Below are 26,062 nucleotides of genomic sequence, written 5' to 3'. Positions count from 1 at the left end.
GGAAGTTACATGCAAGATTTAATAACCTTAAGCAAGTGGGGTGTTTTTTCATTGTGAGATGTTTCTTCACGTCCTCAAACTTAGAACCATGCGGAGAACTTTCCAACATCATGGCTCACCGAATTCATTTTTTACGAGATTCTAAATTCGATTCTCCCATTACTCGTTGATTTAGACGTCAGCCTAAAATAGTTTGTTATGATATGTGGTTGGACCAAAAACAAGGGTTTCTTCCTCGTCAAGTCCTTAAGGGGCTTTTTCCATTCACACTATTGGATTTGGATTTCAATCACCTGTTCCAAGGGCCTCATTGCTCTTGTCCTTCCTCATTTTTTATCTCACACAATCCTCTAAAAACCCAAAACATATCACACACAATCCTCTCACTCACACAATCCTCTAAAAACCCAAAACATATCACTCACACAATCCTCTAAAAACCCAAAACACCATCCCAAACCACCGCCAAAAAAAATAACCCACCCCGCAATCCAACTTTCTCTAAATCTCAACCCACTTCACTTAATTCTTAATTTTTTATAGTATACGTTCCCTTCCGTTGAGGGATCTCTCAAAAAGTTTTATTTGATGGACACTTTGTGATGCTCATTCCGTAATTTTTTTCAACGTTTTAAACTGTCTATATTTTAGTGTATCATTTTGTTGACCTTACTAATTACAAAACCTACGTGGCGCGCAGGCCGAGCAACTAGTAAGCTAACTACGTCCTTCGGTTGAATGCGGGGCGTGCCAACTCGTCGGCCGAGCTCGGCCGAGGAGTACAATTTGTTGATGTCGCTTGGAGCGCGTCGTTGACTTCTGTATCTTGCGATTGCGACCGAGGAAGGAACGCTCTCGGTCTCTGAGTTCTACAGCCTGAAGACAAGGCTGCCAATTCTGCGGAGTTCAATAATCGTCGGAGCCCGATTCGGTCACCGTGATTATATTCGTGAGAGTATAAGCACGTCGAATCGAGACCAAGGTGTATGGGCACAGGTACTCGAACGTGATGTATGTCTTGATGGTAAACGTAGTTCGGCCGTCGGAATGCCGAACCCTGAAACCTACTTGCGAGTATCCAATCATAAAACCACTCGGCGTCCTGTACGCCGAGCAATGCGATTCGTAACACCTAACTATGCCGAGAAAGCTTAGCAAGGTGACCTCTGCCAACAAAGGTTCGAAAACCTTTCTCGACCGAGACTTGGATAGATAATCGGTCGACCTCGACGCAGTGCTGTTTATCCAAACTGAAGGTGCTTCTCGGTCGGCTGATTCTGCGGCAGCAGTGCTGTTTATCCAAACTGAAGGTGCTCGCCGGGCGCTTCCACAGTGCTGTTTATCCAAACTGAAGGTGTGTCGGCAGGAAAAGAAAAGGAAAAATCTCAAGGTGTTTGAGAGGTTTTGCGCAGGGCAATTGTATGCTGATTCTGAAGATCTTTTTCTGTTGCATGATTTCTTGTATTTATAGTCCCCCATTCCTTGAATCTGACTCCGATTTGGATCGGGAGTCCTTTTCCCAATTCGCCTCTTCCTCGAACAATCCTACTCCTACTGGGATTCTGAATTTTCCTTCTTTTCGGGACTTCATTCCTTGCTGGTCGAGAATCCTAACTGCATCAGGATTTCCTCGACCTTTCTATTTATCCGGATTACCTCTGATGGGATTTGGCCGACCCTGCCAGCTGGCCCGGGCCTTATTATTCGGCCCATAGTATTTATCATCTCCTTGGGCCGAGCACATCCTGCTGCTCGGCCCAGCAATAATATTTCGGGCCCAAACATTGCCCCCTCGCTTCTGAGGTCGCCGACTGTTAGCTCTTGGTCGGGCCTCGACCTTGAAGAAGCGAAAACGTTTATTGTTTTTTTGAACTTAATGACCGTTATTCCTGCGCATTTATGAAGCATGATTGCACTTTTCTTGCTGCCCCCAAAGCGTGGCCACGTGTCGATTCTCCGCCGCTCTTAAAACTTTCAATCGTGGGCCTCGAAACCGTGCGCTAACTGAAACGTCTCATCCTTATTAATGCCTTAAAACTGGCGTCGCACGCAATCGTGCGTCCTGGATTTTCGACTCCTCGATCCCCTCTTCGCAGTTTCCCAAAATATCCGAAATGATTGAGCCTTTCCCGGTTAAATTTCCCCCCAATTTGAACCAGTGCCTTTTGAATCCCAGACGTTTGATATTCATCCTGAAAGGCCTATAAATACCCATATTTCTGCCATTTGCCTTTTACGCTTTCAGAAATTCTAAAATCTCAAATTCCTCATCCTTGTTCGTTCAAATTAAACCTTCCAGTTCTTCTGCAATACCTTCTTTTTCCAGAAACATCTCTTCTCCACAAATGGCCTCCTTCATTTCAAAGTTCTCTGATGAGATCAACAAGTGCAAGGATTTCGTCGACCGGAGCGCCGTCAAGACGCTACGATTTGAAGAAGACATGGCCACGACCCACCAAATTCTGGGTCCCCTTTTCAGAGACACAGTGTCGTCGTCTGTCACTAACCTGCTCAAGGAACAGTGCTTAACACCCCTGCTGCAGGGGTTCGACTGGTCGAAATGGACTCTGGCGCGGCCTCAGGGAGCCTGGCCGTCGACTACTGCGGCTTGGGCTGCCTGGGTCGACCGGATGAGCACATTCTTCTCCAAGGAATGGAAGGCTTTAGGTATTTATGATGCCATCATCCTGTCGACCATGGAGGTCGCCATGGATAAGGAGCTGCTTATGGCGGCCCTGAGTCTATGGTGTTCGGCCACCAACACCATGATCCTGCCTTTCGGCCCACTCGGCCCCACAATCCTTGACGTCTCGGCCATCCTTGGGACTTCCCCGACCGGCCTTCCTATTGACGCCGCCCTTTCCGGATACCCTTCTCCTCTCGACCTGAAGGCACTATTCGACGAAAGGGCCGTCGAGACGCTAAGCCGGGACGACCGGGAGCCCTCAAGGGAAGAAGTTCAGAAGCTGCACAAGAATTTCTTCAACTATAACACGCTCATTCTTCACTTCGCCGGCCGAGGCGAAGAAGGTCTTAGGAAGGGAGAGCACGAGGCCTTCCTCTTCTACTGGTACAACAAATTCATCTGTTGTACCAGGTCAAATAAATGCCTGGTGGAGAATATGCCGGTGGCCCAGGCACTGGCTAATGGTCGCTTGCTGGCGCTCAGTCCAGCCATACTCGCCAACCTCTACCGCTGCCTGGCCGAGGCGACCATTGGCAAGATTGACCCGCACCAGAACGGACCCCTCTGGGTGTTCCAACTCTGGTTGCAGGTCTACTTCTCCACCCTTCGACCGGAGGTTCCTGCCTTCCAGCGAACGGCCGCCCTCGGCCTTCAACTGGCCTCTCGACCAGCGCCACCTCACCGGGCAGCCGAGGTTTTCAAACACTTCCTCAGCCTCGACGTCCTCTCGGATGACGAGTTCTTGGTGTGCCGGCGCCAGGAGTACCCATCCTCGCTTAGACTCCCTACGGCAGCATGGGCCGAGTCTGAGGATGCGGGCATCCGCCAGTGCTGGGGGTCGTTTGTCTTGGCTCGCGACCTTCCTCTTGGTTGCGATGCTCGCCGAGCCAGCTGGGAGGTTTATCACCCTCATTTTCTCGCCCGGCAGCTCGGCTATCTTCAAGGCTGTCCAGTCCCCCTGCTCGCCTCTCGGTCGCTCCTAAGTCGGGGACGTCTTACTGGTTCCTATGAAAGGGAATGCAAGACGTCAGACCAGGAGTTCCAGGAGAAGTGCAGGAAATTTCGGCTTCGGCCGACGGTTCCTGAGTCTTTGGGAACTGACACCTTCGGGGATTGGTGGGAGGAATATACCGGAGACTTCTTCGGCGCCCCGGCCGAAGATCTGGTAAAGAAAATCTTCGGCGATCGGCCCAGATCAGCATCCTCGACTCACCCTAAGGAGTCGGCCCAAGGTAGTATTTCCGTTTCTTTCCTCCTTTTGTTTTATTTCTCGTCCCTGTTATTAATTACTTTGCTCCAGGGGGTCGTGGGTCGAAGGCGGTCGAAGTAGTCGCTGCGGTGCCAAAGGCGAAGAAGCTAGTGCCCAAGAAGGCAATCCTTGTCACCGAGCGAACGGTGCCTTCCAAGCGCCCCCACCGAGAGGCCGAGCCTGCGGAGGAGACCCCTCGCCCTTCTAAACGTGTCAAGAAATTGGCGAAGAAGGGCGACCGGGAAATTCATGTCGTTCCCAGTGATACTACTGGGACGCCTGCTCCCGCCGGCTCTCCATCTGTGCCGGCAGCCGCGGCCTCCCCAACCTCGAATCCTCCAGCCGTTTCCCCGGCAGATCCAAACGCCGCACCCGCTCTAGCTTCGGAGTCGGTCGTGGCACCTGAGGCACCCTTGTCTCCAACGGTCGTTTTGGAGGTATAATTCTGTTTTCACTTGCTTCCTTAGGTTTCTGATCGTAATGCTAACTGTTCTCTTTTTGTTCAGGATGTCGAGAGCGAGAGTGACGAAGTCCCGCTGCAACGCCGCCGTCGACCAGTCAACTCTCCTCCCGTCCATCCTCCTCCTGTAGTCGAGGTAACCGCTCGACCACGTCCTACTGCGGCGGAACGTGGCAAGAGACCCATGGTCGATCCTGAGGCCACGGCTGAGTCACCGATCCACCCGCAGGACGAAGACCCTCTCATTCCTCCACAGGAAGTCTCTTCGGCCTTTGTAAGTATTGTTTCTTTTGTGTTTTGAGTTTTTTGTGACATTGTTTTTGAAAAGATATTAACTGTCAGGTGCCTGAACATTCATTTCACCGGCAATTTTACGCGCCGAGGGGCGTTGTCTATATTTCCTGGCCGCCGTCGTGGCCATCAAATGTAGATAAACTCCATCGGCCGCGTGAATTGCGTAGCGGTCTAAGGCACTGGGCTCGGCCATTAAGCTCCCTGGGTTCGAGCAATGACCCAGAGGGCATGGCCGAAGTCTCCTCTCAGCAGGTCTAAAACAATCCCCTTTTTCTTTATGCACTATATCACGCCTTACTTTCCCTCACATTTTCCTTTTATGCGCACAGCCATCGTGGGAAGTGGAACTTGACGCTCTGCTTCAAAGCACGACCGGGGAGGTCGGCTCCTCTGCAGCTCCGGCCGAATCGGCAGGAGACACGCCCGCCGAAGTCTTCGTGAAGCTGCACGAAGTCCTATCTCTGACTGCTTCCCAAGCTCTCCGGAGCAAGGGCCTTGACTCTGTTGGGGAGTGTCTTAATGACCTTGCCAGCGGTGGTCATCTGAGCCCGGAGGGCATCTCTTTCCTGACCGACCTCCTGGAGCGGACTCGGCAACACTTTCTTATCTTTGAGCGTGCCCTACAGGCCGAGGACGATTTGAAGGTGGCCAAGGTTGCGCATGAGGCTGGCCGAGTAGAGATGGAGGCTTTCAAAGCAAAGAAAGCAAAGCTGACCGAGTTTGATCTCCAGATCTCTGACCTCCAGCGTCAGATTTCTGACCTTCAACGTCAAAGGTCGGCTGCTGCTTCCGAGCTTGAGAAGGATTTTGAGGCTAACAAGGCTCGGCTGACGGCCTTCGCTGCCGGCGCACGGCGTATCCAGCAACTGCAGTGCAACAAGAAAACGCGGCAGGCTGAGATAATTTTGAGCGAGGCGAAGTGGCTGGAGCTGAAAGCTGCCCTTGAGACTTACCTCCCCTCGACCCCTTAGGAGTTCATCATTGTATTTGTACTTGTAATGATTTTCTGTTATCAATACAATGGTCGTTTTGCTATACAATGGTCGTCTTGCTCTCAATACAATGGTCTTACTCTTGCATTTCCCATGTAATTGGATAGTACTTCTTTAAAAACTTTCCATTAATCGGTAATTTGTGAACTGAACCCGTCCGATCTCTTAGATGATATGCCCCCTTGCCGAGGACTTTGTGAACGATGAATGGCCCTTCCCAATTTGGCGACCACTTGCCAAATCTGGGGTCTTTTATTCCAACAGGCAACACAGTTTGCCAAACCAGTTCTCCCTCGCCGAACGTTTTTTGTCTTACACGTTGATTATATGCTCGCTCGGCAATTTTCTTTTGTGCTATCAACAAGTTACCCGCGTCGATTCGACTTTCTTCCAAGTCTTCTAACTCTTGTCGCATCGCTTGACTATATTCAATACTGCACAAATCATTCTGCTCAATTACTCGCAACGAGCTTATACTCAATTCGACTGGTAACATAGCGTCGTGTCCATAAGTCAACGCGTAGGGAGTGGTTCCAGTAGCCGACCGGGGTGAAGTTCGGTATGCCCATAATGCTTCATTTAACTTCAAATGCCATAACCCTGGTTTCTCTTTTACCATTTTTTCAAGGATGCCGATCAACACTTTATTGCTTGCCTCGGCCTGCCCGTTTGCCTGTGGGTAATACGGCGTAGATTGCTCCAGTCGGATATTCAAACTTGCCGCGTATTCCCTAAACCTATCGGCCGTAAATATAGTGCCATTATCAGTTATGATCGTTTCTGGCACGCCGAATCTGGTCACAATATTCTCTTCTACGAAGTTGCATACTTCTTTAGCAGTTAATTCGGCGTATGACCTTGCCTCGACCCACTTAGTGAAATAGTCAGTTGCTACCATTATCCACGCGTGTTTCGCTGCCCCTGATGATGGCGTGATTTTGCCAATTACGTCCATTGCCCAACCCCTGAACGGCCAAGGTTTAGTGACCGAGTGTAGTAATTCGGCCGGGGCTCTCTGTACAGGTCCATGAATTTGGCATGGGACGCATCTCCGTGCATATTCGATACAATCTTTTAATATATTGGGCCAGAAATAACCGTGTCGTCGGAGCAACCAACGCATCTTTCGTCCGGACTGATGTGCCCCACAAATTCCTTCATGTACCTCGGCCATTACTTGGGTGGCCTCTTGTGGGCCGAGGCACAATAGTAGTAACCCGTCCTCGCCCTTGCGGTATAACTCATTTTGGTACGACACGTAATTCGTGGCGTGGACCTTCGTTCTTCGGTCATGTTTCCCATTGGGGTTATCGAGGTATCGTAACATCGTCCTTCTCCAATCATCTGGTTCTACTTCGACGGCACATATTTCCACGGGATCTCCTCGTTCTAGTAAGGATGGGAGAGACATTACCCTTGTGCGTATTACGTGTGCGCGCTGGAGAGTTTGCCGATTAATCAAGGCTGGGTATGAGCGCAGACTTGTGACTGCAATTCGGCCTAGCTTGCCCCCCTTGAGTTGTGCTCCGGAGGCAATCTGGGCGAGTTCGTCGGCGTCTGTGTTGTGGATGCGTGAAATGTGTTCAAATGTGATCCGTTCGAACGACTCGGCCAGGTAGGTGGCGACCATGTGATAGGGCGCTAAAGTACAACTCATGCAACGAAACAGGCCGTTTATCTGGTTAATCACCAGTTCGGAATCACCGAGGACGAGAACGCGGGAGGCCCGTAGATCGTGTAAAACGTGGAGGCCGATAATGAGGGCTTCATATTCGGCCTGATTATTGGTGCAGCTGAAATCTAACTTGAGGGAAAAATACCATCGGCAGTGGTCAGGCGATTGAATTGCAATTCCCACACCCGCCGAGGTCGAAGTGCTGGAACCATCAAAATGCATAGTCCAATGACTATCGCGCGTGGTGATGAAACCGATATCGACGTTGTCTCCCTCAGAACCATAAGGAGAAGGGTGTTGGGCCAAGAAATCGGCGAGAGCTTGCCCCTTGACGGCCTTTTGGGGTACATACTGAAGGCTGAACTCGGATAACGCGAGCGTCCATTTCCCGATTCGGCCTTTGACAATAGGCCGAGTGAGCATGTATCGAATTACGTCTGTTTGGGCGATGACCTGCGTTACTGATGGGAGCATGTAATGCCGAAGCTTGGACGCAGCAAAAAACAAAGCTAAGCACAGTTTTTCGACAGGGGAGTAATTGAGCTCTGGTGAATTCAGATTTCGGCTAAGATAAAAGATCGCTTGTTCACGCCCTCCATTGTTGTCTTGAGCGAGGAGACAACCAATGGATTCAGTAGCTGCCGAAATGTATAATTTCAAGGGTTTGTTGCGACATGGTGGAACGAGCACGGGTGGGGTTGAAAGAGCCACCTTGATTTGTGTAAATGCCATTTGATGTTCTTCGCGCCATTCAAATTTGTCGGTATCCTTAAGTTTCAAGAGCGTAGAGAATGCCTTCATCTTACCCGCCGAATTGGCGATGAAGCGACGGAGGAAATTTATCTGCCCGAGTAACGACTGGAGCTGCTTCTTTGTCGTTGGTGGTGGGGCGCTAATGATGGCGCGAGCTTTATTTTCGTCGACTTCGATACCGCGGTGGTGCACTAAAAATCCTAGGAAATTACCGGCCGAAACACCGAAAGCACACTTGGCCGGGTTCATCTTGAGGTTGTTCTTGCGCATGCGAAGGAACGCTTGCCTCAGGTCGTCCAGATGTGTTTGACGACGTTTGGATTTCACGACCACATCATCGATATAAATTTCGACGATTGTACCGATTAAGTCGTGGAAGATCATATTCATGGCTCGTTGGTATGTGGCGCCGGCATTCTTGAGGCCGAAAGGCATGACGACCCATTCATAAGTACCAAGTGCCCCCGGGCATCGGAAAGCCGTCTTGTGGACGTCAGCCTCGGCGATGAAAATCTGGTTATAACCCGCATGACCGTCCATAAAAGAGAGCAGTTCATGATTAGCTGCGGCATCAATTAATAAATCTGAAATCGGCATTGTATACTCGTCCTTGGGAGTAGCCAGATTTAGATTACGGAAATCGATGCAAATGCGAAGGGCACCGCTTTTCTTTAACACGGGGACGATATTGGCCAACCATTCGACATACCGTGCGGTCCTAATAAATCCGGCTTTCAGAAGCCGAACTAATTCTTCCTTAATGCCGAGCTGTACTTCGTTCGAAAATCGTTGAGGAGGCTGTCGAAAAGGTTTACACCCCTCCTTGATGCGTAGCTCATGCTCTACAAGGTTTCGGTCGAGGCCGGGCATTTCATGATAGCTCCACGCAAAGCAATCTTTAAATTCGTGGAGTAACTTCCGTAGTTCGACCTTCATGGACGGTGGGAGTAACGCGCTAATAAACAATGTTCGAGGATCCTCGGCCGTGCCTACGTTAACTTCCTCCAACGGGTCCTTGACTTGAGGCCGATGGTCTTCGAGTTCGGCCGGCGCTGCCTGAACTTTATCGAAAGAAAGAACGGGGCCGTTATCTGCTTCGGCCAGAAATTCTATTAAATTGACGCCCGAGTGCGGTTGCTTGGTAATGGCGTACCAATGGGCCAGCAGACGTTCCATTGTAGATGAAACCGCGGCCTGACGCCTTTCTTGCGTGGTGTGCTCAATCATCGGCGTTGGTGACTAGATCTGCCAAGCCAAGTCTCGCCGAATCCTGTTGGACAGTCTCGGCGCCGACCTCAATTACTTTCTGTACCGAAATTCTCGTCGGCCGCCCATCCTCGTTAAGGCCTTGGAGGGTGATGTAGCCGACGTGATCATCGTAATAGCGAGCCTGAATCATGTTGGTTTCAAATGGCTGGTTATCGGCTGGGTGGACCACGACCGATTTGCCATCCCAAAAGATGAGGACCTGGTAGAGTGATGACGGAATGCAACTGGTTTGGTGGATCCAGTCGCGACCAAGTAATGCGTTATAATCGGTCTTGGAATCAATGACAAAGAAAGCTGTCATATGTTGACGACCGGCAATGCTAACTTCCAACGGAAGTACGCCTTTGGTCTGAGACTTGTCACCGACGAAGCTGCTCATAGTAATCCCTGACGGAATGAGTTCACTATCAGAACGGCGTAAAGCCTTCATGACGGAGATTGGCATAATGTTGACTGTGGCACCGCAGTCGACGAACACCTTAGAAATGGGGAATCCTTCGATATGAGCCGTGACATACAACGGCTTCAGGTGTTGGAGATTAACCGAAGGGGAGCGGGGAAATAGCTCAGCCAAAGCTGCCGTAAGGTTGTCCCCGCTTCGGTTTTCTCTATCGTCGTCGTTTGCGACGAAGTCTACTTGCGTTGCTTCCTCGGTAACTACGTCCCCGTCCAAGAAATTCGACTGGTGGGTACCTGGCTGGAATTCGGCTGGTAGGACGTGGACCATACTGATCTCCATATGTTCGAGGACCGAGGGACCCATTGGCTCGTGGTCATCGTCGTCTGCAGAACTAGCCTCAGTAGTAGTTGGCGGAACATCCTGAATTAAACTTTTGAGTTCCTCGGTAAGAGCCGGTATCTGAGAAGTAGGAACCAAATCGAATGTGGGTGGGCGATTTCCTTCGACAATGTTGACTGCCGAAGATTCATGTTGATCCTTGGTTACACGGGCTCGTTCTTCATAGGCAATACGGGCGTTCCTCGTGTCTAGATACGTATCCAACCGTGCTATCTGTTGTTCCTCGTCGGCCGTGAGGCCGAAAAGCGATACAGCCGAGAAAACTTCGAAATGATAACGTAAATGCTGGAGGTCTTCAAGCGATAAGGGTAATTCGGCGGTGTCGATATCTGTATAAGGATCGACCTCAAAACCCAGGACCCGAGCCTCCCGTATATGTTGAAACCGAGCTTTAATGGCTGGATCAGAAGTTTTCTGGATAATTTGCTCGGCATCAGGACAAGTCAGCGCTAAGTCGAGGGCTTCCTGACATGCCTTGGGGAGTCCGTACAAATCATTTGCGGAGTATTTCTTATGAAATTCTCGCATGTATTCCATGGATGCACCGAGGAATGGAGGGTGTAAGTTGCGCCGTATTTTGATAAACGGCTCGCGCGGTGGTAACGGAGAAAGTTTCCTTTCGGCCTCTTGTGTAAAGTACTCTAGACGAGCTCTCGTTTCCCCTGGCCGGAGAAGGATCTTAATACGTTTCTCAGCCTCCTCAATGGTGGTTTCGAAATCAGCATCCGCTACTTTCTTGCCTTCGGCTAACTCGGTCATGATAGTCGGGGTTGGCCGTTCGCTACTATCTTCCACGACCTTTTTTGGTTGCCATTTGTTGGCCGGGCTGGCCTGCGCTTCTCGTCGCCGAGCCATGCAATCTATCCGTTGACGACGACGTTTTTGGGATTTGGACAGCGCCGTATACAAACCTGTCGGAGAATTGTAACTGTACCAGCGTTGATCCGATGTCCTTGGTGGTTTGAAAGTTTTGCGATCAACTGGCGAGCCCGAACTGTTGGCATTGCGCGAATAATAATCCTCATTATAGAAGGGTGCGGCGAAGTCAAGACGCCGCCTGACCGAGGTCTGTTCTTTCGGCTTTACTTGTGGGCCGAGTCGGTCGAACACTTGACGTCGTGGACCTAATCCCTTTGATGACGCCGTAGGGGCCGTTGGTGGGGTTGAAGATTTCTTCCCAGGTTCAACTGTTGTTTTACAATGGTCACATAAAACCTTCGATCCACAAGTTTCGTCGGAATTTGACCTCGTCATCGGCTCATCGGCGGGTCGCACCGATTGTTCCGTTGGTGGTGCATTTGAAAATATATCAAGCTTTAGTCTTGTTTGACCATTCCATTTACGGATATGCTGCACCGGGACATATTCGGCCACCACTTTGTTTCTGGGAAGGTGAGCATCCACCATACCAATCGTTGTGGAAGGGAAAGGATTAACATCGACCGCCATCTTTTCCGGAAATTTCAACTTTCCTTTTTCGATCCAACTTTGAATTGTGTCCCGGAACACAACACAATTATTGGTTGCATGCTTATTAGAATTATGATATTTGCAGTATATCTTTCCTTTTAATTCATCGGCCTTAGGGATAGTATGTCCCGGCCGAAGCTTGATGATTTTTGCTGCCAATAATTGATCGAAAATTGCATCAGCCTTGGTGATATCAAAAGTGTATACTTTTGATGACTTACTCGTTTCCTCGGTGGCCAAACGGGTTTTGGCGTCTTTGGTATTTACTTGCGCCAAGGCCTTGCAAACATAGGGTTTGTCTATTATTATCTCGGCCGCATCCACACTAACATACTGAGGGTCTTCACTTTCGGCCGATGCATAGCTCACCGTGGGGTTCTTATACAACGTCCCCCGGGATGGTGACTTGGATATCTTTTCTTCTCGGAGCAGATACTCATATTGTTCGACGTGTTGAGCAAGTTCGTACATATCTCGAATATTTGCCCCCAGAAACTTCTTTTTGTACTCCACGTCTAATCCGTTAAGGGCGATCCTGACGAACTCCACCTCCGGGAGTGGTACTCGGCACCAATTCCTGGCCGACTTAAACCTTGTTAGGTATTCCATTGGAGATTCGTCAGATGCTTGAGCCATCCTGGCCAACGATGATACGGACATCTCCATCCCTGGCCGATAAAATTGTTCATGGAACTTTTCGATCAACTCTTCCCAACTTTGCACGGAGTTGGGTGGAAGATTAATGTACCAGGCGAAAGCTGAGCCTGTCAGTGAAAAGTTAAACAGCCGTAGTTTGTAGAAATCGCTATTGACGTCCCCACACTGCGCTGTGAACCGAGCCACATGTTCTAGTGAGGATAAAGATGATTCTCCGGCGAAGAGGCTGAAATCGGGGATCTTAAATCCTCGTGGGTATTCAAACCTTTCTACATAAGCTGGGTATGGATGGATAAATTTTGGAAACTTCGGCCCTTTCTTCAGGGCCGAGTCAATCATTCTCTGGACTTCGGTGATGTTTACGGAAGCGGCTTCTTCTCCCTGGCTTGGTCCCTCGGCTCTATTTCCTGGTCCTCTTCTTTCCAAGAGGACTGGTTGTGGCCGAGCGGACCCTCTCTCGGCTGGGATGGGCAAATTCGTCGGGAGCTGCCGAGGCTGGCCGACCTGGCCATCTTCGAAGGCTTTACTAACCAGTAGTTCAAGCATTCTGGTCTGTGTATCGCTGTTACTACGTATTGCGTCTAGCAAATCATTCATCTTCTGACCAATCGACTGCTCGACCTGACGATATTGTTCATCTAGTCGTCTCCGAAGGAATGTCCTAGTTGGTGGATCGGAACCTTCCCCACCATCGTCATCACAATCTTCCACAATCCCTTCCATGAACATCCCAGCTGTTTGATTCGGGACTGCGGGGTTGTAAGGTTGCCCGCCGAGACAGACCTCATTCTCTCGGCGTGTTACACTTGTGGCCTCGGGCGGCGCAATTATGATCGGATTTTTTGTAGAGTGCAAATCCTGCCCAAGGCCTTGCACTGGCAAGTCAGTCGTTGACTTTCCCATGGTTGTTTTCTGCTTCGTAGACCGTGTCTCAATGGTCATGAACTCCGAAGGTTTAGCACAAATGATCCCACCGGGCGTGCCAAAATGTTGACCTTACTAATTACAAAACCTACGTGGCGCGCAGGCTGAGCAACTAGTAAGCTAACTACGTCCTTCGGTTGAATGCGGGGCGTGCCAACTCGTCGGCCGAGCTCGGCCGAGGAGTACAATTTGTTGATGTCGCTTGGAGCGCGTCGTTGACTTCTGTATCTTGCGATTGCGACCGAGGAAGGAACGCTCTCGGTCTCTGAGTTCTACAGCCTGAAGACAAGGCTGCCAATTCTGCGGAGTTCAATAATCGTCGGAGCCCGATTCGGTCACCGTGATTATATTCGTGAGAGTATAAGCACGTCGAATCGAGACCAAGGTGTATGGGCACAGGTACTCGAACGTGATGTATGTCTTGATGGTAAACGTAGTTCGGCCGTCGGAATGCCGAACCCTGAAACCTACTTGCGAGTATCCAATCATAAAACCACTCGGCGTCCTGTACGCCGAGCAATGCGATTCGTAACACCTAACTATGCCGAGAAAGCTTAGCAAGGTGACCTCTGCCAACAAAGGTTCGAAAACCTTTCTCGACCGAGACTTGGATAGATAATCGGTCGACCTCGACGCAGTGCTGTTTATCCAAACTGAAGGTGCTTCTCGGTCGGCTGATTCTGCGGCAGCAGTGCTGTTTATCCAAACTGAAGGTGCTCGCCGGGCGCTTCCACAGTGCTGTTTATCCAAACTGAAGGTGTGTCGGCAGGAAAAGAAAAGGAAAAATCTCAAGGTGTTTGAGAGGTTTTGCGCAGGGCAATTGTATGCTGATTCTGAAGATCTTTTTCTGTTGCATGATTTCTTGTATTTATAGTCCCCCATTCCTTGAATCTGACTCCGATTTGGATCGGGAGTCCTTTTCCCAATTCGCCTCTTCCTCGAACAATCCTACTCCTACTGGGATTCTGAATTTTCCTTCTTTTCGGGACTTCATTCCTTGCTGGTCGAGAATCCTAACTGCATCAGGATTTCCTCGACCTTTCTATTTATCCGGATTACCTCTGATGGGATTTGGCCGACCCTGCCAGCTGGCCCGGGCCTTATTATTCGGCCCATAGTATTTATCATCTCCTTGGGCCGAGCACATCCTGCTGCTCGGCCCAGCAATAATATTTCGGGCCCAAACACATTTATAAATCATTAATGCAAAAATTAGATAAATCCAAAATCATCAACGTTCAATTATAGGGTTACAAATGGACGGATACAATTTTCTAAGAAACACTATTATGACTACTATTTAATCTAACAGTCATATAATTTCAAATTTGGGTGGTTTTTGGTAGACATGATATTTGAGAGAATGCATAAAAGATAGACAATTAGATTGTCGAAATACAATGTGAAGTGGACACAACAAAAGATCTTTCAATGGAAAGAGACATATATATATATATATATATCTTACACACACACACACACACACATACCCAAATACAACACATTTAGAAATTAAAATAATATAATGGTTGCGATCTCTTCATTTCCGAGATTCGAACTTTAAGTCACTAGACCGTAATAAACTCTACGTAGTTTAGGAACTCTTGTTTTGGTTTTTGAAGGCAGTCATATAATTAGTTAATGAACCGACTAGGGACAAAAATACAAATTGATATAATGAATTTTCAGAGACCGACTCAAAAGAATATTGCAAAACCCTAGCTGTCAATTATTCTCTTCCATTTTCCAACAATAGTAGCCAATTCAACAACAAGAAGATCCCAAAATGGGTGCCAACTCAGAATGTCAATTAAGAAACACTAGAGAGTTGAGGGGGACGACAAAATGTGAATACTACGTTGTGCTAGAGTCCACATACTACCAAGTCGATTACAAGCATTGCATTTTCGGCCTCTGCCGTAGACACCGAAAATGATTGACAAATAAGTACGATGTTCATTTAGATGAGAAAAATCATACAAGAGGATAGTGCGCATTTAAGTGGCCTTATTAAAACTTTATCAAAACTATCAACTTATTAAAAGAAAAAGAATGTCTCGCACTAAAAATACATTAAAAAAATGAAACGAACCCAGCCAACAATGATATAACTAAAAACAACATCACTGTTAGTCTATTACTTTAGCATATACAATTTATCCAAAAAAAAAAAAAAACATATACAAAACAAAATGCTTCTCTCTCTCTCATATGTAATTAACAACATGAATTTTGTTGTTTTTCAACAAAAAGAAAAATGGAATTTTTGCTACGTTTTCTTATACTTTAATTGAATGGCGCTCAAGATTATGCACAAATTAGGAAGGCTTTGCCAGAGTTGGAATCTTATGCGACTTTCGTTAGTGTTAATGCTGGAATTTTCTGGTTTGTTATCAAGCGTGCGTGTCATACGATTCGTTTGTTTATTATGCGTTTTGTAGTGGTGGTTGGGTGTATATTTGTCATTATTTCCGGAAAAAATTAAACAAATTAGAATAAAGGTAAACTTGAAAACGAGATGCATGACTTTGAAATATATCTATTCCCAATTTGAACAAGATATCCAATGAGGGACCATCTGAACGATCACATAACATTGCAAAAGACATATCAAGAAGAGACATCAAAAGACCCATCAAGTTTCAAGATTAATTCTTCAACAGTTTGGGAACTGGTGGTTATTAAGTTATGCCTGGAGACTTGTTTTATGCCTTTATTGTAATGTTATGTCTTATTCTCTTCCCTATAAGTTTGCTGGAAACAGGAGATGTATTTAGTTTTTGGAGATAAGACAATATAACTCTATGAGTTTATCAATCAAAGAACTCTTTTTGCTTCCAATTGCTTTATTGCTAGTTGCTTCTATTTCCTATTCTCTGCGGGATAACCTGACCTGCATCAATATCATAGCCAAGCAATGATGTTAGCGACCTAAGATAGTAACTCTGGTAGAGGAAGAAGCAAGTTATTACGTGATGCTAGAGATATACACAAATCTGTATTCAACATGTATTATTACGAAAGTGATGCTCTTATCAACCAAAACTATTAGCCCTTGTTGTTAACACATTATTCTTAAGGGTATCCAATTGGGATTCTTATGGATTTTAGAAGAATTTGGCGTTTTATTTAAAAGCTCCATTAATATCCATTAAACTTCATAACAAATTCCGCATAAATTTTCTTTCAAATTCACATATAGTTTATGTGAATTTGTTAAAATTCACGTGAAAACTATATAAATTCATTAACAGTTGTACAACTTTATCAGAGTCCATAATTTTATTAAAATTCATCAAAATCTCAAATGAATACACTTCTCTGAATTTAATGAGAAAAGACTCTCAAAAGTAGAACTTTCATGAACTCTTTATCACCTCATGTTTATGCCACAATTTTCGTGTCAATATTATAAAATATTTTACCAAAAATATAAAATGCCAGAATTAGAGATTTACTTAAAAAGCGTCTTCTTCACATTTCTCAATTTAATTCCTAAATAAGAAAATAAAAATAGACGTCGTGTATGATGAATTAGGTCAACTAAAAGTTTATTGCGTGATATTATCTAGAAATAGGGATAAAATATGTGTGACGAAAGCACTGTGAGTCCTCATGCGGCCACAAACAAAAGTTTGATACTTTCTGAAATTTTCCCGGAAAATAGCAGATTCCTGTTTAGATTTTTCTCATCGCCCCATTTGTTGCTTCTTCCAAATCCGCCATAAGAACGTTGAAAAATGGCTTTCAGTCTACGCACTCAGTCCCACTCCATCAATAAACCATGCCATCATCAGCAGCCACCAATTTTTTCCACCACCCAAACCTCAGAATCTTCCCCCGCCGTTCTTATCGGCTCAAATCTCTGAAACCCATTTCTTCTTTTCCCAGATTTCCCGCCAAAAAACTGGATTTCTCAGGTGGATTCGTCCCCAAGAAAGCTGTTTCGGGGCGGAGGAGCAGAGTCATGGCTTCGAATTCCATGGTTGAGCTGATAAAGATGCTGCCTTCTCGAAACGCCGACGGCGAAGACGGCGGCGGAGAGATTCAACCTGAAGATTACATTGATGGTTCTTCAGAGTTGAGTCCTTTGATTGTGGATAATGGGTTGGAATCGAAACTCAATCGACTGGTAGGTTTCATGTTTTCTTTTCTATTTTTTTTCATAGAAGCCCTTGATAGCATTTACACTTCGGAATAAAAAAAAATAAAAAAACCTAATGAAAATGATTTGAAAATTTTGATATTTAACGAAAATAAAGAATAAAGTAAATAGTACAATGATTGACTTTTTAGTGTAAAAATATGATTTTTCGTTAAAATTAACAATACAAAAAAAATTTCTTTAAAGTACAAAAAAAACAAAAAAAGGCTTCAAACCCGATACTTTAGAAGTAATAATTAATAAAAGCACGACCTCGAAGTGTTTTGTATAAAACTTATAGTTGTCGGGGTTTTTATTTTTTGTTGGAATGATGTTAAGGGATTGGGTTGGGTTGTGGATGCAGAGCAAGTGGATTATATCTGCCCTTTTTGCTGTGGTGATTCTGTGGAGGCATGATGGAGAAGCCCTGTGGGCTGCAATGGGGTCTGTTGCAAATTCAATCCTATCTGTTATACTCAAAAGGATACTGAACCAGGAGAGGCCAATTCAGTCGTTGAGATCGGAGCCTGGAATGCCTTCTTCCCACGCACAATCCATCTTCTACATCGTTACGTTCACGATTTGGTCAAGTAATCTCTCTTGTCCCTGTTGATATTGTGTTTTTTCTGTTAACTGAATGCTTTAGGTTGAGATGTAGGGGGAGCAAGAAACTAAATCAAATGATTGTTTTTTAATCAGCGCCCCTTTTGGGTAATGTATGCTTTTCAGCTGTAGAGCGCCCGCCCTCTTGCACCCAAGTTGAATCCCCCTCCCCGTAGATTGAGTATGTCGCCTTTGCAGAGAGCTGGGAAATTTTAAACTTCGGTTTGGTAAATCATCTTTTTGTGGGATATCAAATTGGTGTACCATGTTTCATATGAAAGAAAAAGTACTTCTTTAGGGGTTTTTCTGGTGTGACTTTATCTCCGCTCTGATACCATGAAAGATGTCGGAATTCAACGAAAACTAGTTTTCTTGTTCTTGTCAGTCAAATATCAATTTGATACCTCTGTTTTCTCATCCAATAATGGTACCTGTGTGTGTGGTATTGCAGTTGTGGAATGGCTAGGGGTAAATGTGATTACCTTGACCGTCGGTGCGTTTGCCTTAGCGTTTGGAACATATTTTGTAAGTATTCAATCTTGTTCTGCATTCAGTTAAATAATGCTTTGAAGCTTGGCTACATATTTGAGAGTGTTCAAGTTCTTAAGTTGATCCCCTACTCAAAACATAACAAATTTGCTAACCACCCTTAATTGGTGTTGAGCATTACGACCATATTATGTGTCACTAGATGAGTTTGATTTAATCTACCGGTACACAAATCTTAGAAATTGAATTCATCCAATGGTGTGTAATGTGGTGGTAAAGCTCTTAAATCTCAATAGATGCTGCAATGCAAAAAATTTAACAACCAACGATATGCTTTTAGATTGCTTATGTATATCTTTACTATTCGTTTTTGCAGACATGGTTACGAGTCTCGCAAAAACTTCATACGCTTAGCCAAGTCATTGTGGGTGCTGCATTCGGAACCATTTTCTCCATCTTTTGGTTCTGGTCATGGAATGCTTTTGTGCAGAAAGCGTTTGTTTCCACTTTATGGGTTCAAATAGTTGTAGGTTTGGGGGCCGCTGGATTTTGCCTAGGATTTCTTGTGCATGTAATTCGTAATTGGTTTAGGGCTTAGGGCTTAGGGATGAAAGGTGAAAAACCATGTGAATTGAAAAAACGTATGAATGAGTGACAAAATGATTCGAACAATATCTTCTTGTTCGACAGTTAACTGTATAGGAGAAAAACTTACATGCAACCCGGACTTCTTGAACCCAGCATGCAGCACCCTTTGAATTATATTGATGCAGCACTTTTCTGGAAAACTTTCTCGATTGAATATCAAATTGCGAGCAAACATAGTTTCGCAAAAATAAGTGCTAACCATCTGAATATGAAGATCTGGTGTTATCAGTTAGCCCTCTGATGTTGACAAAGCTGAAACCTCTACTGAAGCATGCAATTTCGCAGATGAGACAGTTCGAGAGTTTCCATGCCTCCGATAATGCTTGACCTCTTAACGTGACCCTGGATCCAGATTTTCCTGTGATTTCCAATCCTCGAGCCACGGCTAAAGAAGCAATTTCATCTGGTTCCATATGGTTCTTTACTACATAACTATGCCTGAGAAACACTCCACATAATATAACCTGGACTTTTGCAAGGAATTGGACGTAACTCCATCAAATCGGAGAGATTAGCTTTAAGTTTTAATGGATTAAATACTAATCTTCAGCGTCGATTAATGAAGAACCAATTTCCTGAATAGTATCTTCTGCCTTCGAAGCTAGTAGTTCCAGTACACTGTATATATCATCAGCTTGTGGATGAGATTGATCTCCGGCAACAAATGCAGAAAGTCGATCTCTGACCTTTATCCAAGACCATCCCGGCTCCTTAATTACCCCCTTTGATCTCATCATTTTCCTTACTTCTGCTGCTTCCCTCCATTTTCCTTTAGCAGCATAAATGTTAGCTAGGGTTATGTGAGTCACAGCACAATTCGGGTCCAATTTAAGGATCTCATCTGCAGCACGTCTTCCACAGTCGACATCACCATGTAGCCTACAAGCTCTAAGGAGAATAGACCAAACAACATCATCCTGTTGAACTGGCATACATTTGATCATATGCTCTGCCTCACTTAACCGTCCAGCTCGACAGAGGAGATCAATCATGCAGCCGTAGTGTTCTTTTGCAGGATTAATCCCAAAGTCATTTTTCATTGAACTGAAGTAGCGGAAACCAAGATCAACCAATCCAGCATGGCAACAAGCAACAAGAACACCAATGAAGGTCACCGAGTCTGGTTTCAGACCAACCCTAGGAATCTTCTCAAACAAATCAATGGCTTCTCGGTAGTACCCATGTTCAGCATATCCATTAATCATTGCCGTCCATGAAATAATATCGTCAAGTTCTGCCACATCGAAGATCCTTGCAGCTTCTTTTATACTTCCACATTTCGAATACATATTCACTAGAGCACTTTGTACCATAGATGTAAACTCTAAACCGACAGACACAACATGAGCGTGCAGCTGCTTCCCTTGTTCAAGCATTGCCATACTTCCACAAACACTCAATACACTAGCAAGAGCAAACTCATTTGGTTTTGGTCCATCCCTTCTCATCCACGACAAATACTGAAAAGCTTCTTCCCCATAACCTCCTTGAGAATACCCGACAATTACAGCGCTCCATGAAACAATATCTTTTCTGCTCATCTCATGAAACACCTTAGAACCTGAAGCCAAACGCCCACATTTGGCATACATGGTCACAACGGAATTTCCCACCGACAACGAAGAGATAAAACCCCTGTGTAAAACGTGGGCATGCAATTGTTCACCCCATTCAACTCTAGCAAGACTGGCAACTCCAGAGATAACGCCTGCAAAAGTGTATTCATTAGGACTTACACCGGCTTCTTGCATTCTTTTAAACGCTTTGATTGCACGGTCCTCTTGACCCGTCCAGAGGTATGTTGTAATGATTGATGTCCATGAAACAACATCCTGTATCCTCATTTTTTCAAACAATTGCAATCCATAGTCTAATTTGCCACATTTGTTGTACATGGTGGCAAGAGAGTTCGTCACAAATGAGCTCTCATCAAACCCCTTCTTCATTGTTTGCGTGTGAATCGCTCTCCCATATTTCAAAGCCCTCAAATCAGCACACGCCTTCAACGAGATAGCAAACACATACGCGTCATACTGCACCTTCGACCTCCACATTTCAGAAAAATACTCCAACCCCTCCACATTGTAACCGGCACGAACAAGCCCGGTTATAACAGTAGTCCAAGACACCACATTTCTTATCGGCATTTCATCAAAAACCCTACATCCCTGCTCAATCTTACCAATCTTCATATACATGTCGAGAAGCGCACTGCCCACGAAGACCGAATTCACAAAACACGATTTTATCGAGTACCCATGTATTACTTCCCCATAAGACAAGTTCAAACCAAGTCCACAAGCCTTTAATATAACACTAAGAACAAAGGGGTCCATGCAGATTCCAGGCTGCACCCACATGTGCGAAAACAAAACCAATGCCTCAGAGGGATCAGAGACACCAACGTAACCTGAAATCATATTGGTCCATGAAATCTCATCTCTCTGAGGCATTTTATCGAACATGTTCCGGGCGTCTCCAACTTCACCTGTTTGAACCAGCTGCTTCAATTGAGCGTTGAGTTCAAGCATATCTACGTCATTACCCAATTGGGTTTTCTGCTCTAGATGGTCTGGTTTTGTCTCGGGAAGAAGAGGGTTTCTGCATTCTGTATGGGCGAAGGCTGAAGCTGTAAATATTCTTCGAATATGAGGTCTAATTGATAAAATCATGTTCTGCTTTGTTCACCGACCATGAGAATCGTTGGGCGCCTACAAGAGATACGCGCGCAACATTTTTCTGGCTATTTGTCTAATGGACATGGGCTCAACTCAATCTTAATCACAAATAGTCCATGATGCGTAACAAATACGCGTAAGATTATTAATTTATGTGTTATAATAATCGTACATAATGTGTTTAGTATCAATAAATAAAATAGATGTTGTATTGTTATAATATAGGTGACCACCATGTGACGGTTTTATGATCAATCAAAAAAATTTATCGTTTTTGAAGAGGTAATGAGTTCACATCCCATGTATCCCATGGACGACACTAGTTGAATAAAAGAAGAAAAAAAAAGCAATGGTTATAGCATAAATAAACTTTGAAGTGTAATAATTCACGTGTTATAATATGAGTAGACGATATGATTGATATGACATCAATCTACTATAATATTAATAAATAAATTTGCATATTATAATATGAGTAGATTAATAATACCCCGAAGCAATATGTTACATGCATTAAGAGGTTTAAACATGTTTCGCTCCCGAAGCTATCTGGTTTTCTACAAACAGAAAACTTGCTGAAAAACTCACTCCACACTTACAACATAAGTACGAGACGTCGAGTTCGGGACATGTAGGGCAAAGAAAAAGCGCAGCATACTATACGTGTAACACAAGTTTCCTTCGTGGACGAAAAACGTTTCATCCGAATCATCTCTAAGAGAGGAAACCCTAAACAGCAAACCTCACAAGGGTAATGCATTTGATCAATTTCTTATGGGTTTGCCTTTGTGTCTGCCCAACCATTCAGCCCTTCTAATGGCCCTTGCCCTCCTCCACATCCGAGCATTTCTTCTCCGCGCAAAAATCTTCCGAATCTGATTGAGCTTGTGAGACTGTTGAGCAATCACATTTTCTGTTGAGGGATTCTGACTCAGAACTATGTCGTATCCATCACGGAAAGAGTCCATGCCTTCGGTGAGAAGCTGCCAGAATAGTCCCCCGGCAGCTGCTCCTCCTCTTTTTGCCGAAAAGTATATCTTGGAGTACACTGCGTTGAAGAGCAGGTCTCTTTGGTAGGTGCTGAAACCAGGATCCTTCCAAGATTTCCCAAATTCTGCGATGAATATTGGCTTTCGGAGAATGTTCTGCGCATCTTGGATGTGGGTGTTGAGCCAGTTGTTCAAGAAAGTGAGCTGAGTTTGATCATTTGAGCTAGACAACCTGCTCAAGCAAAAACCGGTATAAGTACACCAAGGATGTGATCCTGCAAGTTAAACATATTTACCATTGATCAGGATACGAGTGAACTGTTGCAAAATCGATGCCAGTAATCCGATTATTTGCGATAAAGTCTGTTCCGATGTTGAAAGGGGGATTGAGACTCATCCTCTGAGGTATTGCTTGTCCATAAAATCCCTCTAGACCAGCTTCCAGTAAGTGGTTTCTGTCCATTGACTTCACGTGTGAAGCCATTTCCATTATCCATGCCTGTTAATATGAACACCAATTAGTAAAAATCTGACATCAAAAGAAAATCCATCTTTAATTAGCAATGCACAACACATAAAATGGTAGCTGCAATTAGTAATTCACGGTTTAGCCATCCATACTTCGCTATTTCTGGCATTTATGCTGATTTACGAGGGGAAAAACTTGCGTAGGGGCACCTGGATCACGTCATCTATATTGTAGTTCTAATAAAAGCCTGGAATTCCTTGTCCTTTATTCTCACCCGACCCCTCGCTGGTCTATCTGATATTGGTATGAAAGATTAAAATGGATAATTAAGATATTGTTTTTTTAACCTGAATAGTCCTTCCCGAAGGATCTGATGTGCATCGGGGTTCATTAATAAGTTCCCAGGCCATAATTGTTGTGTCATCTTTGTAGTGAACTCCAGTGTAGCTGTTATATCTGTTAAGAACAGTCTGCGAAAAATTCGATCTAAATTAGAAATGAAGATCCTGCATATTCATAAACAGAAAAGGCTCGTCGCAGACTAAGGCTCGCTTGGTGCCTAGGATCGGCTTTGGATTGGAAAATACACTATACTCAACGTACTTTGAGTAACTCGTATCTTCAACATACGATGGATTTTATGAGTTATCCAATCCAATCTTAGGCACTAAACGAGCGCTTATTGCTTTCACTTACGGTTACATGGTTCTTGTAGTAACCCTTCACAACGGGGTTCCTGAAGAAATCGTCATCAGATGTGAGGTGCTGCCCTTGACTTCTTGCCCAATTCACATACTGCTTTCTTCCTCCAAAGCTCTCATAGTTGTTCACCAAGCTTAATATCAGCTTAATTCCATATCTTCTGGCCTCAGCTATAACAAAATCCAACCCCTTCAAAACCAAAATCCAAACGAAAACATTTACGAAAGTCCCCTTCATTGCATGCTTTTTTAATATTCTGCACTTGTTCCTAGGATTGGATTGGATTTAGATAACTCAACAGATTGAAAGTACGTTGAAGGAAGAAATAGAGGCCAACTTCCGAAGTTTGTACGAGTTGCAAGAAGAGACAGATCACTCATGAATGAAACTTATCCCATCAAACCCCCACAAAATGGTAGGATCAACACCTTATAGTTTAATCCAATTCCTTCGTTTGGGACAAACTTTGGCCTTCGTTTCTTACTTCAGGGTACTCTGAGGCCTTGTTTGGTCTGAATTGGAATGAGTAACTCACTATATTCATACTTCAATAAAAGCGCGTTATCCAATCCAACCCAATTGTAAAGAACAAACGAGGCCCAATTCAGTGACTTATCCAATCCAATCCTAGGCAGTGTGTCGGATAAGATAAACAAAGAGTAAAGCAGAATAAGTATGAGAGGAGGAACCTTAAACATTTGCTCATTGTATGAGCCAGGGGAGAACTGAAGAGGCCTGTAACCTCCATCACTGAAAGCCCAAGTTCGAGCCACGGTGAGCCCGTGGCTAGTTGCTTCACGGAAAACAGAAGAGACTTTGTGCCTCTGAGACGGGTCGGAAGCCACATACATTAGCCAGTAGCCGTTGAAGCCGTTTGCATAGTAAGAGCTGCCGTTGAGAAGAAAATGCACTCCCCTCACTCTGATGAAATTATCACCTGCTGCTGAAACATGGACTGGAGTAATAAAACACTGTTGGTGGATTAAAATTGCTAAAAGAAGAGCAAAAGATGGATGCTTCATCTTCTCCAAGTGTGGATGAAATGTTTGCAGTCGGATAAAAAGCTTGGAGGTGGAGGTGGAGGTGGATTTGTTTGTTCTGGTACAATTGCAAATAAATAGAGAAAAAGAGATACTAGTGACCGACACAACAGAGGACCTGCTGAAATCAATGACAAATTCTTGAGTAGGAGCTTTTGCGACAAGTCACTTACTTATTTTAAGATATATACACGGCGAATAATTTATATGTCATGGATACACTGTTATATTAGCGTTTCGTGTCAATGAACTAAATAAATTCGTAAATTCTGCTCTATATATTCTTGTTTTATAAGCACAAAACACCACTAACATTTACCAATGTCATGTAAATTGTTATCATCCACAAAATAAATTTGGTCCTATAGACACTCAGCTACCTGTGTCTTGCACCAACAGTGCAGAAAATATTATGGCCACATTTATTTGATAGAACCCGTGATATGATGCACCATGTCATGAATAATGAGATGCCAAGCTATCACCTTTTATGTCCATGGAAACTGCAATGCCAAACATGTGGGGTTTCCTTGAAAACAAAGTTTGAAAATGTTTTCTAAATTAATATTAAACACAAGGCGTAATTGTGACAATGACTTTTGGACTATAACTCGGGTTGCATTTTCGTTCCTGTATTCGAGTATAAGATTTAGTAATCTTCAAACAAATTTTGGTAGAAACACCGGTAAAGGTTACAACACAAGAAACAAGTCTAGTAACGCTGAAAACCTCCATTCTTTTCCTCTTACTACATTTGTAGGACCAAGTTCTCCTGCTAGACAAACCCCCTTCACCCAAAAAAACTATTCCGTATTCAATTTTTCTTGAGAAATATACATAAACATAACGGGTTATATATTTTTAAAATGGAAAATATGCTTGAACCGTCGTTATTCAAGCATATTTTCCATTGTAAGCTTTAACTTTTAATGTGTCCTATCTACCCACCATGCGCATTAACATAGTTGAACTTGACGCTGCACTTCAGCCCATGTGAGGAGAATTATCCCCACTCTGTTTGTGGTTTTAAGGGGTAGGATTTTGACATGATGGTGCCACAAGGCATGCCAAA

The 26,062-nt window shown here is 44.8% G+C and overlaps 3 protein-coding genes across 4 annotated transcripts; 1 reads left to right on the top strand and 2 right to left on the bottom strand.

Moving 5' to 3' along the window:
• The first annotated feature begins 16,814 nt into the window (after window positions 1-16,814).
• LPPEPSILON2 (Phosphatidic acid phosphatase (PAP2) family protein) lies at window positions 16,815-19,136 on the top strand. Its single transcript, XM_068488464.2, has 4 exons — window positions 16,815-17,360; window positions 17,737-17,962; window positions 18,427-18,500; window positions 18,841-19,136. The coding sequence occupies exons 1-4, from the start codon at window positions 17,013-17,015 to the stop codon at window positions 19,060-19,062; spliced, it is 870 nt and encodes a 289-aa protein (XP_068344565.1). The 5' UTR covers window positions 16,815-17,012; the 3' UTR covers window positions 19,063-19,136.
• On the bottom strand, window positions 19,113-21,963 carry LOC137748321 (Tetratricopeptide repeat (TPR)-like superfamily protein). The gene has a single exon (XM_068488463.2). The coding sequence runs from the start codon at window positions 21,782-21,784 to the stop codon at window positions 19,652-19,654; it is 2,133 nt and encodes a 710-aa protein (XP_068344564.2). The 5' UTR covers window positions 21,785-21,963; the 3' UTR covers window positions 19,113-19,651.
• A 289-nt stretch (window positions 21,964-22,252) lies between these two features.
• On the bottom strand, window positions 22,253-25,137 carry LOC137748733 (mannan endo-1,4-beta-mannosidase 7). Of its 2 annotated transcripts, XM_068488912.2 has the most exons (5): window positions 24,640-25,132; window positions 23,945-24,139; window positions 23,596-23,718; window positions 23,076-23,278; window positions 22,253-23,011 (listed from the first exon to the last, which is right to left on the bottom strand). In XM_068488912.2, exons 1-5 carry the CDS (start codon window positions 24,970-24,972, stop codon window positions 22,555-22,557), a joined length of 1,311 nt encoding a protein of 436 aa, XP_068345013.2. In that variant the 5' UTR covers window positions 24,973-25,132; the 3' UTR covers window positions 22,253-22,554. The 2 variants fall into 2 exon arrangements, with proteins under 2 accessions (XP_068345013.2, XP_088542723.1); XM_088686597.1 differs by lacking the exon at window positions 23,945-24,139 and having other exon boundaries at window positions 24,640-25,137.
• Between the last annotated feature and the right edge of the window lie 925 nt (window positions 25,138-26,062).

The sequence above is a fragment of the Pyrus communis genome, chromosome 2 (genome assembly GCF_041283825.1).
Source record: "Pyrus communis isolate YQ-2024b chromosome 2, ASM4128382v1, whole genome shotgun sequence".
In the NCBI taxonomy this organism is placed as follows: domain Eukaryota; kingdom Viridiplantae; phylum Streptophyta; class Magnoliopsida; order Rosales; family Rosaceae; genus Pyrus; species Pyrus communis.
The sequence above is the reverse complement of the archived record's forward strand: the minus strand, read 5'-3'. Positions and strand labels throughout refer to the sequence as shown.

Bases quoted from the DNA above. Each gene is read 5' to 3' on its own strand.
- LPPEPSILON2 (XM_068488464.2), top strand. From the start codon at position 17,013: ATGCCATCATCAGCAGCCACCAATTTTTTCCACCACCCAAACCTCAGA. The intron at 17,361-17,736 runs GTAGGTTTCATG...TTGTGGATGCAG, and splicing joins AATCGAAACTCAATCGACTG to AGCAAGTGGATTATATCTGC. The intron at 17,963-18,426 runs GTAATCTCTCTT...GTGGTATTGCAG, and splicing joins TACGTTCACGATTTGGTCAA to TTGTGGAATGGCTAGGGGTA.
- LOC137748321 (XM_068488463.2), bottom strand. From the start codon at position 21,784: ATGATTTTATCAATTAGACCTCATATTCGAAGAATATTTACAGCTTCA.
- LOC137748733 (XM_068488912.2), bottom strand. From the start codon at position 24,972: ATGAAGCATCCATCTTTTGCTCTTCTTTTAGCAATTTTAATCCACCAA. The intron at 24,140-24,639 runs GTTCCTCCTCTC...TTGGTTTTGAAG, and splicing joins ACAATGAGCAAATGTTTAAG to GGGTTGGATTTTGTTATAGC. The intron at 23,012-23,075 runs GTAAATATGTTT...TTGCTTGAGCAG, and splicing joins CACTCGTATCCTGATCAATG to GTTGTCTAGCTCAAATGATC.